We start from the raw sequence: 17179 nt of genomic DNA on the forward strand, positions 1-17179 counted from the left end.
TATGGCACTCGTCGGCAAACGACCAAATTAACGCAAAATAAAGCACACGAGTTCTTTATTTCTGCAGTGTCCGCTTCAGTCTTCGTATACTTCATCGTCCGCCGCCGCAAAGTCTTCGTCGAGTGCTCCCTCGCCGTTGAAGACCTGCAATACTTCTTCTTGTTCTTCTGGGCGGTTGCATTCTCGCCTAGCAGTGCTGCGCGCTTCATGACAAGCCACCTTTTTTTAGGGCGTCCAGATCTCCTTTGGTCGCCCCATCCCCCCTGTTAGCAGCACAGAGTCGGAGAGAGTCCTGCCGCGCGCCCCCGCAGTAGCGAACACCTGTAGCGAACATCAGCAGCACCCTGTAAATGCAATTCCTCGCATAATGCACAAAATTGTTATTGTTTATATTATTAGGCGCTTTTAGGCGCCTGTATGTTAGGAAATAAACAACAAAACGAAACAGAGCAATTCTACCTCACGATCCCCTCTTGTGATGTCGCTGACCCCAGTACCTTTTGGCCTGAAAAAATGATTGGCCGCGTCGTGTATCACCGAAATCATTATTTCATATGCATCACAGTTTCAAGTTGCTACAATCAATTTCGCGCCAGCGAGCCAGACTTGTGATGTCACATGGGACGTGACAGTTGTGCAATTGAAAAGTCAGGAAAGACGACGTAACCTCTGTTACAATTCCTTATCGGGTTATCCTTTGTGTACGCTTCGCGGCGGCATACACATGACAAAGGTTCATTACAGTTCCTGATATTGTTTCTCCTCCTGAAAACAGCAGCAGGTACTTTACAAATTGGACATCGATACCGAGTGAGTGTACCGCGTGCGGAAGGTACTAACAGACAAAAAAATATCTAATGCCGGTAAAAGAGCAGATAAATACGTCGTATAACCAACGTTTTGTCGAGTGGCAGGAAGGATGTGTTTTTTTCCTGCTGAGTGTGTAATACACAATCTACGGCTGCACCTTTAGCTTGGCGTTACAGCAAAGAATAATTTTTGTTTGCATGGCTGATTTTCTGACAGTTAATTTGAAACAATAACTTTTACCCACCTAACACGCAACGATATGGCGGACTACTTCCGCTAGAGAAGCCGCGATATAGCATTTCGTGGTGTGTATTTAAAGACACGGGGAGGTGGAGCTTCCACTCGCTTCTGGTCTTAATCGAGGATATCTGCTCGGCTGTGTACTCGTCTGCTGCGAAACAGCCCTACCGTGGCATTTTCCAGAGCGAAATCAAGTTCGCAAACGCCTTCTAAACAATGAGCGAGTCAGCAGCGCTTTTTATTGTTATCTCAGTTGCAATCGCAACTACGAATGCCGTGCTGGCGCAGGGATCAAGTGACGTGCAAAGCGGTCTTCCAGACGCCTTCAGGGTAAGGAGTTAGAAGATACCAGACACAATTCAGGGCATATCTGTACATTGCACTTCCACGATTTTTTCTGACCTGAATTTTGCGCGGAACTACACAGTTGTTTTCTTCTGTTTCTTGGCAGAATTATGGAATATTTTTTGGACGTTCTACTCGATTACGTACATTTTTACGCTTTGAATAGGAAAATTGTCTTCTATACATACGAACGTTAGCATCTTTCACTCGTTCAGGTAGTTTGTGGTATTCAGTTGCATACAACGATCGTGTAAATACGCTAATCGCTGCTTAATCCCCTCCCCCTCCTAAAAAATTGATACAAACACAGAAAACAGTCCTCAGCACGCAGCGTTGGAGCAACTGCTGGCGCCCGGTGCCTGAATACACGTCACCGCCAATGTATCGTTCTGGCTGTCTAATATTTCACTTGTATTATCAACACAGAGAAGCTTCGAATGCTTGAACTATAAAGTAAACTACGTGAAAAAATTTAAATTCATTAGGAGTTCCTGCTGTATCTATGATTAAAGTAACGCTAGTTGTTTTGCTGCCTTCTTAAACCGGAGGGCTCAGCTATTACAATGTTTCTAAAAGCGTTTGACATTTGCCTTTTTTTCCAAACATGGCACCGGTGGCGCAATGTGAAGTTACGTCTGCACGTGATCCTTGTTTTTTGCAGGTCTTCCAGCATTTTCCTTATGCCGTCGCCATTTTTGACTCAAATAACGACACCATTTTTGAGTGCCTCACGGCATACCGCAAGCACTTTGACCCCGTAGCGAAAGAAGTCACCTACTTATGGTCACTGAACCAGGGCCCAGGACAGAAGAGGTAACGTATAACTCTCCATAGTTCCTTATGGAGTCATAGTCATGCTTTACAAGATTACAGGGAAGCGAAATTGGGTGGAAACGGTTCATTTAAACTGGTTTGCGATGCAGCTTGATAAGTTTTTCTCTGTGTGTGGCCTTCCTCGGTGATTTTAAATATCTCGGAGGTAAGGTGATTCTTCCATGATACCGCGCAATTCAGAGTTGAGAAGTGCCACACTAGATTGTGTAGTTCTCTCAAAAATCAGATTTCCTACATTTGCGACCTGATGTAGAGTAGAAGAAAACAGCCATACCGGAAAAATAACATACGCAAGCAACACCAATATTGCGCGACGTTTGGCTGCCAACAACGAACAACTGCCCTCCCGATTAATTCAAGTGGTTAAATGAACATGCCTCGTCCCCAACTGGCCCTTTCTAGAAAGAACACTTGTGTGCATTTTGTGCTTAAGAAGCCATTTCCAGTGCGTGTTAGGCATCGTGTCAAGATGGCCTATTAAAACCCAACCTATATATGGAGGCATTTTTACTATTTATGCCTGAAAATGTTACGCCTGGGCTTATATTATAACTGAACTTCTTCCCCCGTGCTTGAAACAAACAGCATTTGAGGATAGATAGTATCTGACGAGCCTGATTGCAACGCGCAATTGTTTACACGTAAGAAGAGTAAGCGGGGTCGCTTATTTTCTACCCGTACATCATTTTCTAATTCTTGTAGGAGGTATGCCGCACATGCAGGTACAAAGGAGTAATCTTGAACGGTTGGTAAAAGGATGGTGTTTCCACGTCGCTGATAGTTTTGCCGAGCCTCGCGGCAATCACACAAGCATGCCCAGGTTACTGGTCGTGCGCCAACACCCGAGGGGTTCAGCAAACACGTGGGGCTGCGCATCGGTCTGTAATACTTTTAGGCTACCAGAAAGAATTCTTCCGGAACCCCCCCCGCTTTTTTTCACCCGTTTTGTGGATGCTTCGAAATGTGGATGTAGGTCACAAAAACACAAAAGTTGTAGAGAAATATTCGGTGCTTCGAAATACTGAATTCCTCTTTTTTTGATGAATAAAAATTTGAAGGGCTTTTAATGTGCTTTCAAAGGATATGTCTAGAAAAATTACATTAACGAATTGACGAATTTTACGCTGCAAAATTGAAAACAAGCCGGGATTTTCAGTGGCCAAGACGTTGACCTGATGCGTCCGAGGTCTTGGGTTCAATCTCAGCCACGGCTTCCGTACTTCTGATCGAAGCGAACAACGAAAACGCTCGTGTGTCGATGTTTCGGGGAAGGTTACATAATCCGGGGCAGTCAACATTATTCCGGAGCTGTTTCCTAGGGAGCGCCACGTAATCTTAGTGGAGCTTCAGCACTGAAAAGCCCCGTAAGTTTTCGACAGCGAAGATGTTCAGAAAATCGTAATTTTTCGTGTCCGCAGTTAAAAATACCAAGAAATTGCCGAGCACACGCACGTGAGGGCGGGCCTCGGGGTGACCGCCCAGCGTACCCGGTGAATGTTTGTCCACTTAGAGAGATTGGTCAAGATTCGCAACAACAACAACAACAAAAAAAAAACTCCAGCGTTCGCCGTAATCGTAGCAACGCTTGCTCGTAACGAGAAAGAAAAGTCATAGCGTACGCCCCTCCAAGGTGATTGCTGTCCAATGATTATAACTTTAAAAAAATGAAGGAAGCTGGCACTTAGCAACAATAATGAAGTAAAGGTTGTTGCGGCAGCGAAGAAGAATATCGGTGGCAATCGTGGACTTAAACTGTTGTGATGGTCGTGAAGGTTGCGCACACTTTCACTACTTTCAAGCCTTACGCGTTAGTGTAAGCTTTCGTCATTGTTTTTTACGTTATGAAGTGCCCCGTTCTGCGCAAATTGTCATTGTTGCTCTCCGGTACAGAAAAAGGCCGCCACTGTAAAGGTAATCGAAAAAATTACATGGGCTTCGGATTCGGGTCTGCTCAGTACCTGTTGCCCTGATCTCAATATCCGTTTAATACACCTGATCAGACTGTGGCTGTGGAGAACTATTAAAAACACCCAATGTTGCAAGGGAGATAAAGTTCTGCCGCCATTCGGTTTCCCTGCTGAATCTCGTGTAATTCTAAATAACATGACATCTTAGCGAAATCGTGGGACGCTGTAATCGCATTCACGCCGGAATGCCTGACAGCCACTTGACTTCCCTATATTGCATTCGTCCGTCAGCAGAACAAGATCACATGGTAAAACGTTTAGACTTTCTGTGCACAGGAAGTGGACACTCGTGCTCTGAGCGGAAAGTCACCCTTTGTAAAGGTAATCTGCAGCTCACCCAAGAAGTGCGTCTGAGCAAAGGCGTGTTCAGTTGTCCAGCTTTCTGACAAAAAAGGCTATTAGAGGACCAAGGTAGAAGCAATAGCGTGTTTTTGATACAAGTTTCAACTGGCACACGGTATGAGTGTCAGAAGAGGAGTTGTTGACGTTGCAACTTTTTTCGTGGCACATAGCCACCTTAGCGATTGGCCAGGAATGGTTGCTTGTGAAGGGCTCATGTGCCCACGTCATAAAATACAGAAGAAATATATCCTTTGTGAACGTAGGAGGTTCCAAATTACCTGTGCTGTTTAACACCTGAACGCGATGGCTGGTCAGTTGAATACGTACACTCCAGACACGCGGATCCCTGATTCTAGGGAAGAAGTGGCGCGTACCACTCTGCTTACTAATGCAAGTCTTACAGAATGGCAAATAAATGAAACCGATGAAAAAGACTCTAACACGGTCAAGCCAAAAAAAAAAGCTGGTCGAAGGAATTCTCTCCAAAAGACCATAAAATGGGAGCTAATAAAGAGACACAAATAAGATGCAGTACAAACAAAGTCGTAACGCACCGCCAGGCATTCGGCCTCAAAGCACCTAAACAGTGTTAACCACTTCGAGAATTTTTTACGCGAAAATGACACCTTGCAAATTCCTTCGAAAGCAATTATTATTTAATGACAGTATGAGAATAGGTAACTCAAATTTGTATTTGACAGACAATGGAGACAACTGTAACCTACATTTGTTTACACCAGCAAATGTTCGGCGACGTAACAAGAAGAGGTTAATTTAGGATATGATTACCCCCATACCAAAAATATGCAGCCGTTTTACCCAAGAAGATTCGACAATTCTAAGAGGTGCTTTGCCGCTTGGGCAGTACATGTATGCGCTTATTTGTGAAAAGAATGGGTAAGGTATATTTGCTTTGGAGGTGGCTTTGGTATTACGAGAACGAACGCTAACAACAGGAGCTGCTTTCGGTTCTTGTGCTAAGTGGAATAGTTATCACGGACAGGATGAACCGGACTGCGAAACCAAGACATGCACCAGCTAATAGCTACAACCGCAGCAACGATATCCTCGGCCCCGGACAGTGTATATATTGTGGTTTACGCAGCGCATTAGATACAAGCCCAATCGAAACTGGAGTCTCGTACAATCACTAACGGGCATGGCCACGAGAAAACGTTTATGCATTCATGCACAAATTGATTACCGTATTACACAAGCCTACGGAGACCACGTTTTTGTAGTTGTCCTTATTATATCTGGTGGAGTTGATTGCCTTGGTATATGTGAAGGAAAAAAACTTACACGTCCATGAAACATTTCAGAAAGCACATCACCTTCCACAGCACCGAAGGACCTACGCCTGACACGGCGATATGCACAGTAGAAAAAGGTAAATATTATGACTTAACAATACGGCTTCTTCTTTTGTGATAAATGAGCACTAATTGTGGTTTTCATCTAGGTGGTAAGTTTTCAATTTTGGAGTGCAACTACAACATTTTCCCAGGTGGCAATTGTGGAAAAATAGCTTTAAAGATATATGCAGTGCGGCAGTGGTGAACTCATAATTGCAATCAGAGTTACAAGCGGACAGGGGAGGGTTCCACTCTAGCAGTTTTATTAAAAAAAGGTGACAAAACTGGCCTAGGGACTTTTCAAACAAACCAGAAATGCGTGTTATCCTGATTATCAGAATTTTGATGCTGGGTTTCTCGTGAAAACTTTCTCTTACATTGTTACAAGTAACTTAGTACATTGGATACTGCATTATCAAGAAAGTAGCCAATGGCAAGCCAACAGGAAATAAACAACTCCAACAAAACCATGAGGGGGGAGGGTCCGTCTCGATTTTAACAAGCACGCCACTGTGTACTCTGGTATTATCTTCCGGTCTTTGCATTCACGTGCTGAAGAGAGCGGTATATTTTGCTAGGTATCTTTTTAATTACGGAAAAACAAAATTACAGAAGAAAGTGGGGATATCAAATGTGCATTTCAGCGTTTCAAGAAAGAATGAGGACTTAGGGGTTACTCACCTGTTAACATTCCAATGAGACTTAGTACCTCATGACGTATACAGACTTAAAAACTGTCGTGCACCAATGCGAAAATCTTCACAAATACATATCAATGCTTACAACAGCCTAGTGTGCTTATTTTATAGATATGTCCTTTTGTAGTGATATAAAAAATTTAACGCTCGCCTGCTAGACCACTAGCGCAATATAGTCACAACTACATAAACCAAAATGTGTTTTCTGTTTATTTTTATTTCAGTAAAGAAGTTATATCTTTCTAAAAGAAGCAAGCTACACAGTTAGGAACATTTTAACTTATCTGCAAAACTTTTTTAGCCTGTGGCTTATGAATTATTTAGTCCCACAGAAATGTGGTGAAGGGAGTTACACTTAAGCGGATGGCCTTAGCCAAAAATGCTTGCAGATTGCGTATTTTCGTTTTCAGCATCGTAATGTTAGGTATAAAACTCATACCACATCACTAGAGGCATACACAGGTTTATATGTGGCTGCAGCGCCGGACCCCAAAAAGCCTTGTAAAAGACCATAAAAGAGGGAGAAAGAAAACGCTCTCTAAAGAGTGAAAAGAAGCATGAATATAAAATAATGAATACCACAAATACCAATAACATTACACTTGTGGACGTCGTAGCATAGCCTTCTTAATAGTTTATGCCCAATCTAGTGCGTAGAACCTAAGCTCCTGTACCTGTGGTTTGAGGGCGCTGTCGTCCCTAGCCGTAACCGACCCAACGAACGGGACTCCATAGAGAGACGAGATAGAACGAGCACGAAAGCAAAAGTGCAAACAATGGCGAAAGGTGAAAGGGAAGGGGATATGCCCAAACGGCTAAAGACACTCCCTCCGGCGGCGACGCGCTACAAGATTTGAGAGAAAATTTACAGGGACCCTGCAACACTTTTTTTCGCGAAGTACCTCAGCCAAAAATTACTGCTGTATGCCCATCAGATAACTTGTAAACTCGCTCAAAAGATTGTTCTTTTTTTCCCGGTCTTGGCATTCTTCGGCGGCTCTAATTACGTCACTAAGGCCATGTCGAAGCTGTTGGCCAGTTTTCCTTCAGTTGCAGCAATAAATGCTTTTCGATAGCAACTTTTAAAAAGCGACAAAAACACAGAAGAAATGCAAGGCGTATCTGGGGAGACGAGCAAACCACGCAGTGCCGCTCTGTGTTGGCGATAACTATAGATTTCGCAATGGTTCCAGACATGAAGGAAATAGTGAAAGCGCTTATCGAAAGTGTTGCAGGGTCCCTTTAAAGGCCACCGAATATAGAGCTATCAGGAAAGCGGAGTATGAAAGTATGGCGAGAGGAGCGACACGTGATCCATCGCGGTGTCGCGCCTAAGAGACAACGTATTCTGCGGGACTTCGTGCGTTGGCTGATGTGGCGACCACTTCGTGAGACGCACCATGTTTCCGCCGTTACCCTGCGCACAAAAAATCGCATTAGGGATTATCGTAATCGTCAGCAAATTTTTTTAACAGCAGAGCTTTTCAAGGCTAGCGTTATCCATCCGTCCCACCGAAAAACCTCGCAGAACGATCACGTCACGTCTCGTTGCCTAGCAACCCCTGGCGCAGCTGTCCATAGCTTCGCGCTCGCTTTTCTAGCCTACGCATGGCTCCGCGGAGTCTCACTGGCGCCCTTCAAGCCGCGACGTCGCTGCTCAACACATGGTGCAGATGCTTATGTGTCGCGTCGTCGTCCAGGCTTGTGCGTGGGCTTGAGCCACGTGAGAAGCTCGCAAAAAAAGGCCAGAGAAAAATACCGAGTACCCGTTAGCATGCACCTCCTGAAGAGCGCCCAGCGTCGGTCAGCTCGACTTCCGCGAACCCTCTGCCAAAACTTTCGGCAGTGATGTTCGGCGCGCTCTCCTTCTTGCCAGTTTACGTGCGTTCATGCCCGAAGTGGGGACACAGACACCGAGTTAAAGCCACAGACGCCAAGTTCGCGAAGCTGGTTTCCGCGGATTCTAGCAGGTGTTAAAGCGGACCCCTGTGGGAGAGGTGTGAAAGCCTGCGGACTTTTTAAAAGCATTCAGGCCTGCCAGTCATGGAGTCGTTTCTGCGGCAAGCTTGGAAATCCATGTGAGGTGCAACCGCTGGTGTCCGACGAAGGGAGAGGGGCCGCCTGCTCGGTTGCTGATCCAGCCTTGCACAATCCAGCCGTGCAAGGGTCCTCCTATTAGGTCCTCCTATTAGACCAGGCAGCGCCAATTTTGAAAGCAAATTTCATTCTACCTCTGCCAGCCAACGATTCCTTCGTGGCGTGCGGGACAAGAAACTCCGAACGCGGATGGGGAGTGGGAGGGCGGCTTTCACTACCGGAGCGCAGTGTAGATGGCGCGGCGATAGGGCGCTATTACCCAGCGTTCCCCGCGTGCAGCTGCCTGCTCGCAACGGTGGGCGCGTTGAAGGGACGGCGTTGTCGTCCAATTTAGCGACAGCTGTTTTTGGCCTGTACTGGCGTGCTTCGCACCCATTGCACGCTTCCTTCACACGGCTCGATTAAATTCTTCGGCAGCACCTCCTGGGTAACCCGGACCCGCAGAATTAGGTGGTCATGCGGCAAACATACGTTAGGGATGGGTTTGCAGGGCGGGAAAACAAAATGTAGAGACTACATACAGACATCTGTCTGCTAGAGAAACGCTATGTTTTGCGCAGTGCTTGCCACGAATGAGACTGTTTTCTAAATTGGTGAATACCAACCCGCACGCCTGCATATGCATGCCTGCATAGATACGCACATACGTACATACATACATGTAACAGGGCGTTGCCTTAATATTTGCAACTATATAAACTTGATTGTGTTAAAACTGTTTCGTGTTCTCCCTGAAAGTTTGCGTGAAGATCGTATTCTGTGGCCTATTTCATCACCAATGTACGGGACAAGGCCCAGCCAGTCGTTCCAAAATAAAATGAGAACTATCGTCTTGGAGGGCAGCCAATTCATTTGGCACTTTTTGAAACAGCCGGCTTCCAGCCGTAGGTAATCCGAAGAGATTAACTTCGGCGAATGTTATGGGGAAGCATTTTATTTGAGGGTGACCAAAGGAAGAGAAATTATTGGCACATGTTCTCCCAAATACTGTCGTAAACCGCAGGCACTTAAACTGTTTACTCCAGTTTGGGCAGCGAAAGATTACCTGCACAATTCCATAAAATAAAATTGAGTGTTATTTTGACATTTCGGAATTGACCCAGTTTATAATTCATCATATCTTTTCCTAAGCTTACTAAAATAACTGTTACCTTCGTATAACCACAAGCTCATTTTTTTCTCCTTGCGTTTTACGAAAAAATATACAAAATGGAGAACACCGGAAATGTGAAACACCTCATCACTTCTATGGACGTGCACATGTGCTCTTGAGGTATTTTAGTACAAGTAAGGGTGAGGCTTTCTAAAAGTGTCCCCTTTGTGACAAAGACGAGGAGGCGTTTGTAAGGGAGGGGAGCAACTTAAGCACATTCAATAATGCTGGCAATAAATGCACCGGCAGAGAGCCTACCATGGTCAAATTGTGCCAAGAGTGGCATGTGGTGAAGGCCAAAATGCGTTCGTAGCTGCGACTGTCTTAGCTTCCTTGTGAGAACCGTTTCTTGAGGGTGTATTTTTCCTCGTCGTAGGGACAAGCCTATTTTTCTATTTATTTATTTGCTGTGTGATGGCGTTCCTTTCCTTTACCCGGAGTCTAAATTCTTATCGCTCACACGCTCACGTCGCACAATGTCTCGGCATGCAGAAGAGAACCACCCCTGGCCTATACAATATTGTCAGAAGCTGCCAAAATTTGGACACACATACGGGCTATATTGCAGCATGTGACATAGGTACAGGGGTAATAAAAGAAATGCGAACGACGGAGCGCACAGCCTCCGACGCACGCTGCACCGTCTGGCTGCAAGGTCAGTAAACTGGACGTATGCGCACTTCTTCGAGAGCATTTCAGAGTGTGGCTTACATTGATGGGAAAGGCTTGATCAAAAAGCGACGCCGGTCGTTTCTTTTGAGGCGTCATTTCACGCTGCGTCACCACTGGGCAGGATGATTGTTGAAGGGCGTCGTGCTAGCTGAAATCAGCCTGCTGCGCGTCGGCTCCCAAATGTAGTGAATACCAGGATGCTCAGCGGCGACAGAGCACAAATAGACGCTTCAAAATCAATGAACCGAGCACGACCGGTCGGTCGTGGACCTGAGTAGCTTCTTGATCAAGTATCTCCCCTAACAGTGGGCCCCACTCTCCAACGCTCTGAACGAACTACGTATGCGCACAGTTTACTGAGAATGCAGCCAGACAGTGCGGCACGCGTGGGAGGCTGTGTGCTTCATTGTTCGTATTTCTTTTAATCCCCCCTGTACGCTCTTCATATAGCACATGTCTTCTTACCGAAAAAGCCTCGTGAAGAATTCTACACTGCCAAATTGAACAGCCTGTTATGTACAAGTACTTTTGTCAGTTTCGTCATAAGTGGTGTAATCCCAGCTCAGGGTTTCCACATTGCGACTGCCGCAACTTATCTTGTCAATTGCCATTATGTCATTACAGAAGAGAACAGAACAGGTCTGTGCTCATTTCGCTATTCTGACTACAATGACTGCGCCATCGTGGAACAATCAACCTATGGCCACCGTAAGTACCGCTGCAAACCTCTGGCGCAGAGCGTGTTATTTTGTGCTGAGCTCAGATTGCATGTAAACCGAGCTATTATAGTTCTGTCGAGCTCATGTAAACTATTTACTTAACCCTTTCAGACGCCACTCACTATTTTCCCCTGCAAAATTTCCCCTGCAAATAAGATGATTTGGCAGGTTACTGACCCCAACACAATCTTAGTTTTTGCTTTGCAGTCAGGTGCAGAATCGTGTACATACCGTCGCAGAGGTCAGGAGCGTCAAGTAACGCTGAATATTTCCACATACGTGTATATTTGTGTGATATGCATTGTTTTTATATTTTGTACGGCCGAATTCCTGAGAAAATGAGGAGAAAGGGTTAAAAAAACTCACCCGCTGAAGCCGTTGCGTGTGTCGCCATTTTGTTTGTCTACGCTCTTAGTTAAGGCATAAAGTTGGGCTAGTTGGTTATCTGACTGCATTTTACTAGCGAAAAATAGACGTGGACGAAGAAGAAGTACACAGGACACTAGCGAGTGTCCTGTGTACTTCTTCTTCGTCCGCGTCTATTTTTCGCTAGTAAAATGCAGTACGCTCTTAGTATTCTTACTAGCCAACTGATGGCCCTAAACTCTTCATTGATAGGCAAAGGATACAAAATTATGCTGAACTAGCGAAAACTTTGAGCTTTGGTATTTCTTTTTGTAAAAAAACCGCAGGATTGAAATGTACACAGTTGTGTACATAGCGTCTGAAAGGGTTATTACAAGGAGCAAAACACCATAAAAAGAAAGGGAGCGATGAACAAAGTTGAAGAGGTATTTGGAGGAAGAATGCCCGCGAAAATTTGAGTGAAGAAGGGACAAACGGAGCGAGTCAATTAGCAAGTACGTGAGTGCGATATGGGTATGAAGAAGTACCTGGAAGAGAGCAAAAAGCCGTACATTGAGCTAAAAAGGAAGCGACTCGTGAATAGTTGGAGACAAAATTAGGCAAATGAGTGAAGGGTACGGGCAACAGATAACTGCGCTTCTACACATAACAGATAACTGCGCTTCTGCAGATGATAGCACTATATGTGGCAACACTAGTTCAAATCGGTCATCAATCCGCAGGAAGCTTTGGCTTCATGCGGATGTAGGTGCATTTGGAATATTGGTTAGAAAAAGTTTTGTGGCAGGTTGATGGTACTCTGCTTCTACATTTTGAAACCATTCAGATCAATGGATAACCTTCTTTATCTTAGGTGTAACAATATGCGTTATTGTCATTTCAATGGCACTTGAAACGTGGCCAGAGGCCGCGCACACCTGAGCGTTTCTTTCGGAAAGCGGCGAAGTAGTATCTTTTCTTGGCGTGAAAAAATGGGGGAACGTAGTGATGGTGACTATTCCACAAAAGTTATGCCCCAAAGGCTATTGCTGGCAGCTTCTTAAAGGTCAAGAAATTTTTGCATAATAACATTTACAAACGTAATACTTTTGGGACAATGGGCTATGTCACTTTGAGTATACGTAAATCTGTCACCTTATGGCTTCGATCCTCTTTGAGTAGAAGCTTTCCGGAATAAAACGTCCAACTCAAACGTATAGCAGGTGCTGTTTAAGGGGAGTAATTTGTGTATACAAGAGTCAACTATGCTGCTTTTTCTAAAATACTGAAACGTACTTATTTCAACCAGTCATAACGACTTCATGCGCGTGCGAGCATTCGTGTACATTTGTAGCTGAAAGTAGCAGTTCTGTTGCCTAATTAAGCTTTACCTTAAGGCACATAGCTTGGTAAGGCGAGTGTCGATGATGACAACGAATGATAGCACCGCGGACCAGATAGAAAACGTGTGTTGTCGAGTGGCACAACACATTCTCAATTGGGAAGCGCGGGGGAGACTTGCGCGTTTGTTGGTGGCCGGGTCATGCCCCCATAGCCGGATGTGTTAGCATCGGCGCAGGTTCGGCGTTCGTGATCGGCGACGGGGTGACGACGGAGCCACGAGGCTCTCCTGGTATTAAAAGCGTTTGTAGTTGCGTCGGTGCATCCACCAAGGATCCTCCTATTTCTGTCGACACGCCTCTAACAAACCTGACAAGATGGTTCCTTTCTTTGTTAGTTTTACAGGCTTACTAACAAGTAAATATGCAACCGATTACCCAATGGTGCCGGACCGCTTTCGTTAAGCAACCAGTCTTGACTAGGATACCATAGATTAGTGACAGCAATTTCAGCTTGGACGTTTAGGAAAACCTATTTTTGGGGTGTTTTTTTTTACTTTTTTTTTCAGAGTGCACGCTGTGGGTCAGAAGAGAAATTGAGGACCGCATTCCAGTTCACTGCCTCGTACCGTTCGGCAAAATCTGTCAAGTTGCCGTCCCTGTGCATGACAGCGACCTTTGTGTTGATGACGAGACAGATGACACCGATGATTGAGGTTTGTTCCAGGGTGTAACCATCCCTATGATACATCCCACATGTACACAACTTTCGTGTAAAATCCTTCAATGTACTGTGCATTCGACTGCGGAATATAAAATCTTTGCCTACAGAAATCGTGCCCGACTTATTATTGCTATTGTTAAGAAGCTGAAACACAATGCTTTCGGCATGGCCCATGATCTGTAAAGCCCTTTTATATTTGTGTTTCAATTGAAGAAAATAAAACCTGAACGAGGCAGCTCTCTTGCTCCCCCAGCCCCCCGCATTTTGCAAACTTTCTCTAAAGAGAAATAAACCTCCTACACATCTTGCATTCGAAAATGACCGGTAGGACACCGACTACACTGGTGTCCTGCTGAGGGGACAAAAGACAGAGGACCATAACCAAAGGTATGATGAAATACACATAAGAAGCGTATATGAAAAGAAAGCGATGGTGCGTTGTAAACAAAGCTAAACCAAGAAAATTTTCTTCATAGAACTGGTCTCAAAAGTAGTCACGTAAAATGACGCGAAAAAATTACTGTAATTGATTTTACGCTCCCAGACTGCAGAGGATATCTTCGAGTTACAAACATACTGTGCGCCTGTCCATGTCTTTAGTGACGGGCCACTGTATAGTTCATCTAAGCATCAAATTTGTGAAGTTTATTAATCTTGCGTTTGATTGTATTGCATGACACTTGCGGCGAAAACTGTGAACATGCTGATGAAACTCTGACGAAAGTGTTATTGCTAACTTGTAGCTTGTGCTTTAACAATAAGTTCAAAGCATTTATTGAGTCGCCGCAACACACGCGTGCTTTAAGGACACAGGAATGATTGGAGTTTGCATGATTGTATTGGTCGGTACAGCATTTACCTGCTCATGAGACCTATGCTATCCGATGCATAATGCCATGCAGACGATGTATTAGTTATTTGTGGTCCTATTTGTGGTCTCCCAATATCCGAGGGGTCACAGCCTACCGTGTTCAATATCATACTGCTTTTCGTATCATGCTTTAAACAAATCTTTAAGGCGTACACAGAAACGTCCCTTGTTTTTATAAGGACCGTGATGAAATCAGGTATACTCCAGCCGCAGGCTAATCTTACGCTTCAGCAGGAGGCGCGAAGGGAGCATGCTCTACAGCTGCGGCTGTGTTTTCAACTAGGGCGAAATAACAAAGACATGCGTACGTCACGTGCGCTTATTTTATTATTTTTTGCAACTCGCAGGAGCAATACTTTGAAAACGGAAATGGGCAAAAAATATGCAATGGACAAAGCTAGGCAGCATACGAACAGAATTTGATACAAATAGAAATGTTACAATCTGCCCCTCCTGTGACTGAAGTGGTGTGCAATAATGAAGTGGTCAAAATCTCATAGCGCTGTTCCAACAAACAATATAGACATACTGAAATGGTAGTCCTTCGTTAGAAGAACAAAAAAGTCCTTTCGGCTGAGGGTGCCATACAAGTGGGAAAGTCTCTTTAAACCACATAAAGCAGTATTGAAGGGATGTTTTAAAATAATGAAGAAACAGAGAGTTAGAAATAAGTGGGGAATACTTGAGCCAGTCTTTATTTGCCGATGACGTCATGTTATTGAGGCTCTGCTTCCTAAAGTCGTTTGCAATGAGACAAAGAAAAAAAAGCGACGAACGAGACACAAATACAATGTTTACGAAAAAAAGCCGGTCCAAGTGTTTCGTGCCAAAAGAGAATGAAAAGAAAGCAAAGACAAGGACGCAAAGACGATGTAGCAGTAAGGATGCCATTGGTTAGTGTCGCCAGGTTTTCGCCCTCAAAGGACATAAGCAGATTTAAGTGCCGCGAGTAATTTTTTTAAGCCGAATATGATTGAAACCTATGCATGCAACTTATCACAATATACCTCGCTGATGGAAACATGAAATATGTGAGTATCCCAGAGGATGCCTACATCCTTATTGAACTTTTGGAACAAGTTTTGCTTTAAGTAATCTTTTCAGTGTCATTTTATTTTCGGAATACTTAAAAAATAGTTATCAGGCACTGTGCTGGAAACTTTTTCATCCTACAGTTTTAAATTATGGAAGTGGAAGGTAATTTCAAACTTCCAAACATAGCCATACGTAGTACATACATTGAGTTGGCATTAGCCATTAAAAAATTGGTGCAAATGAAGGAAGAAGTCCACTCCTTAACCGTACGAAGGCGTTTCATATACATCAAAAATGGTTTGAAATTCTCTATCAGTTGTTTGTGCATGATAACCCAAAACTTGCGGCCCCAAATTTTGTTGTTTTTAAAGTGATAGGCTTTGATGGCGTGAATTTTGGGAAGATGTAATTGCCACCAATCTAGCATTGCTGGAAGCGGGTAGTGTTACAGAGAGGAGCGACCGCTCACATTTATTGTTCTGTAGACTCCCCTTGCTTGTGACGTTGCCCTCGCGTATCATGCAGAAACAAAACGAACTTTCCAACGTCACGCCATTAGAGCGGGATCATCTGGTTTACAATGCCCAGCTCAAGCTAAGCAGTTGAACCCGAGACTGCCTAGGGCGTGTACCCGGTTCAGCTGCGACAACATTTCGGTTCTGTTTTCTGACGGGAATAGCAGTATTGCATGCCTTCGTAATATATTTACGTTGCTGGCACAACTGAAGTGCTAGCAACGGAATTTTAATGCGGAAGCGGTATTCGCCCACCCTCGACGGTTCCACCGTAAATTCGTTTGGGTTGTTAACTTTTCGTGGCGCCTCATCTGTGACGCTGCACGAATGCTCAAGTTTAAAAGTCACTTACCCAAACAAGACTCGCAGCAAAGAGAGAGAGAGTGCCACGCCGCTATGCGACAGTCTGATGTTAGGCCTAACGTGTTCCTTCGAGGTATAATATTGTCAACAAGCACCCTCCAGGAAAAAGTACTCGACGAACAGAAGCGTGCAGGCGCCGTTTACGTCTCGAAACCTCAAAGGTATTTTTAGGCGTCAGCTCCAGGGTATGAATGATAGTTTCTTCTGGTGCAGTGGTAAATTTGGCAACATTTTGCAACGCGTAGCTCACGCCTGACAGTTGGAGCTGTTAGTTATGCGTACACCAAGAGAGCAGATATTGACCACCATGGCCTATCAGATTACGCCTCTTAAGAATTTTTTGCTGTTTTTGCCCAATCATGCATGAATGGAGCAGCCAAACAACTGAGCAATTTTAGATGCGATGCAGCTTATGGTCGAGCCTGTTCCCTCCGCCGTTGTGTGGGCGCCGTTGTGCGGTGTCCACACCCCCACTGCGCTTGCCTGGCCAGGCACCGCTGATGATAATTGTGGCAGGATGCCCCTAGGGATTGGCCAACCAAAGAATCCATCACGAAATAGCTTCGCGTTCAATCACCGTCGTCATCTTTCTCGTAGGGGAACCCTGAGTAGTATGCGAGGCATTCCTTCTCTCCTCTTCGACGCTCCTCTCCTCTCCGGCATTCCTCCTTCATTCTTCGGAATTGCGCAACGAACGGCAACACCTGCGGCTCCGCGCGCGATAATTCGAAGCAGCTTTGGGTTCGAGATTTGG

At 44.8% G+C, this 17179-nt stretch overlaps 1 protein-coding gene across 1 annotated transcript; it reads left to right on the top strand.

Moving 5' to 3' along the window:
* The first annotated feature begins 1150 nt into the window (after nt 1–1150).
* LOC144152652 (uncharacterized) lies at nt 1151–13735 on the top strand. Its single transcript, XM_077684019.1, has 5 exons — nt 1151–1380; nt 2057–2208; nt 5861–5928; nt 11138–11221; nt 13487–13735. The coding sequence occupies exons 1-5, from the start codon at nt 1267–1269 to the stop codon at nt 13630–13632; spliced, it is 564 nt and encodes a 187-aa protein (XP_077540145.1). The 5' UTR covers nt 1151–1266; the 3' UTR covers nt 13633–13735.
* Nucleotides 13736–17179: the final 3444 nt, after the last annotated feature.

Source organism: Haemaphysalis longicornis, unplaced genomic scaffold, assembly GCF_048455015.1.
Source record: "Haemaphysalis longicornis isolate Haplotype H1 unplaced genomic scaffold, Haemaphysalis longicornis Haplotype H1 scaffold_9, whole genome shotgun sequence".
Lineage (NCBI taxonomy): Eukaryota > Metazoa > Arthropoda > Arachnida > Ixodida > Ixodidae > Haemaphysalis > Haemaphysalis longicornis.

Coding starts and splice junctions, on each gene's coding strand:
- LOC144152652 (XM_077684019.1), top strand. CDS start 1,267: ATGAGCGAGTCAGCAGCGCTTTTTATTGTTATCTCAGTTGCAATCGCA. Junction 2,209..5,860: donor CAGGGCCCAGGACAGAAGAG/GTAACGTATAAC, acceptor GAAACATTTCAG/AAAGCACATCACCTTCCACA. Junction 5,929..11,137: donor GATATGCACAGTAGAAAAAG/GTAAATATTATG, acceptor ATGTCATTACAG/AAGAGAACAGAACAGGTCTG.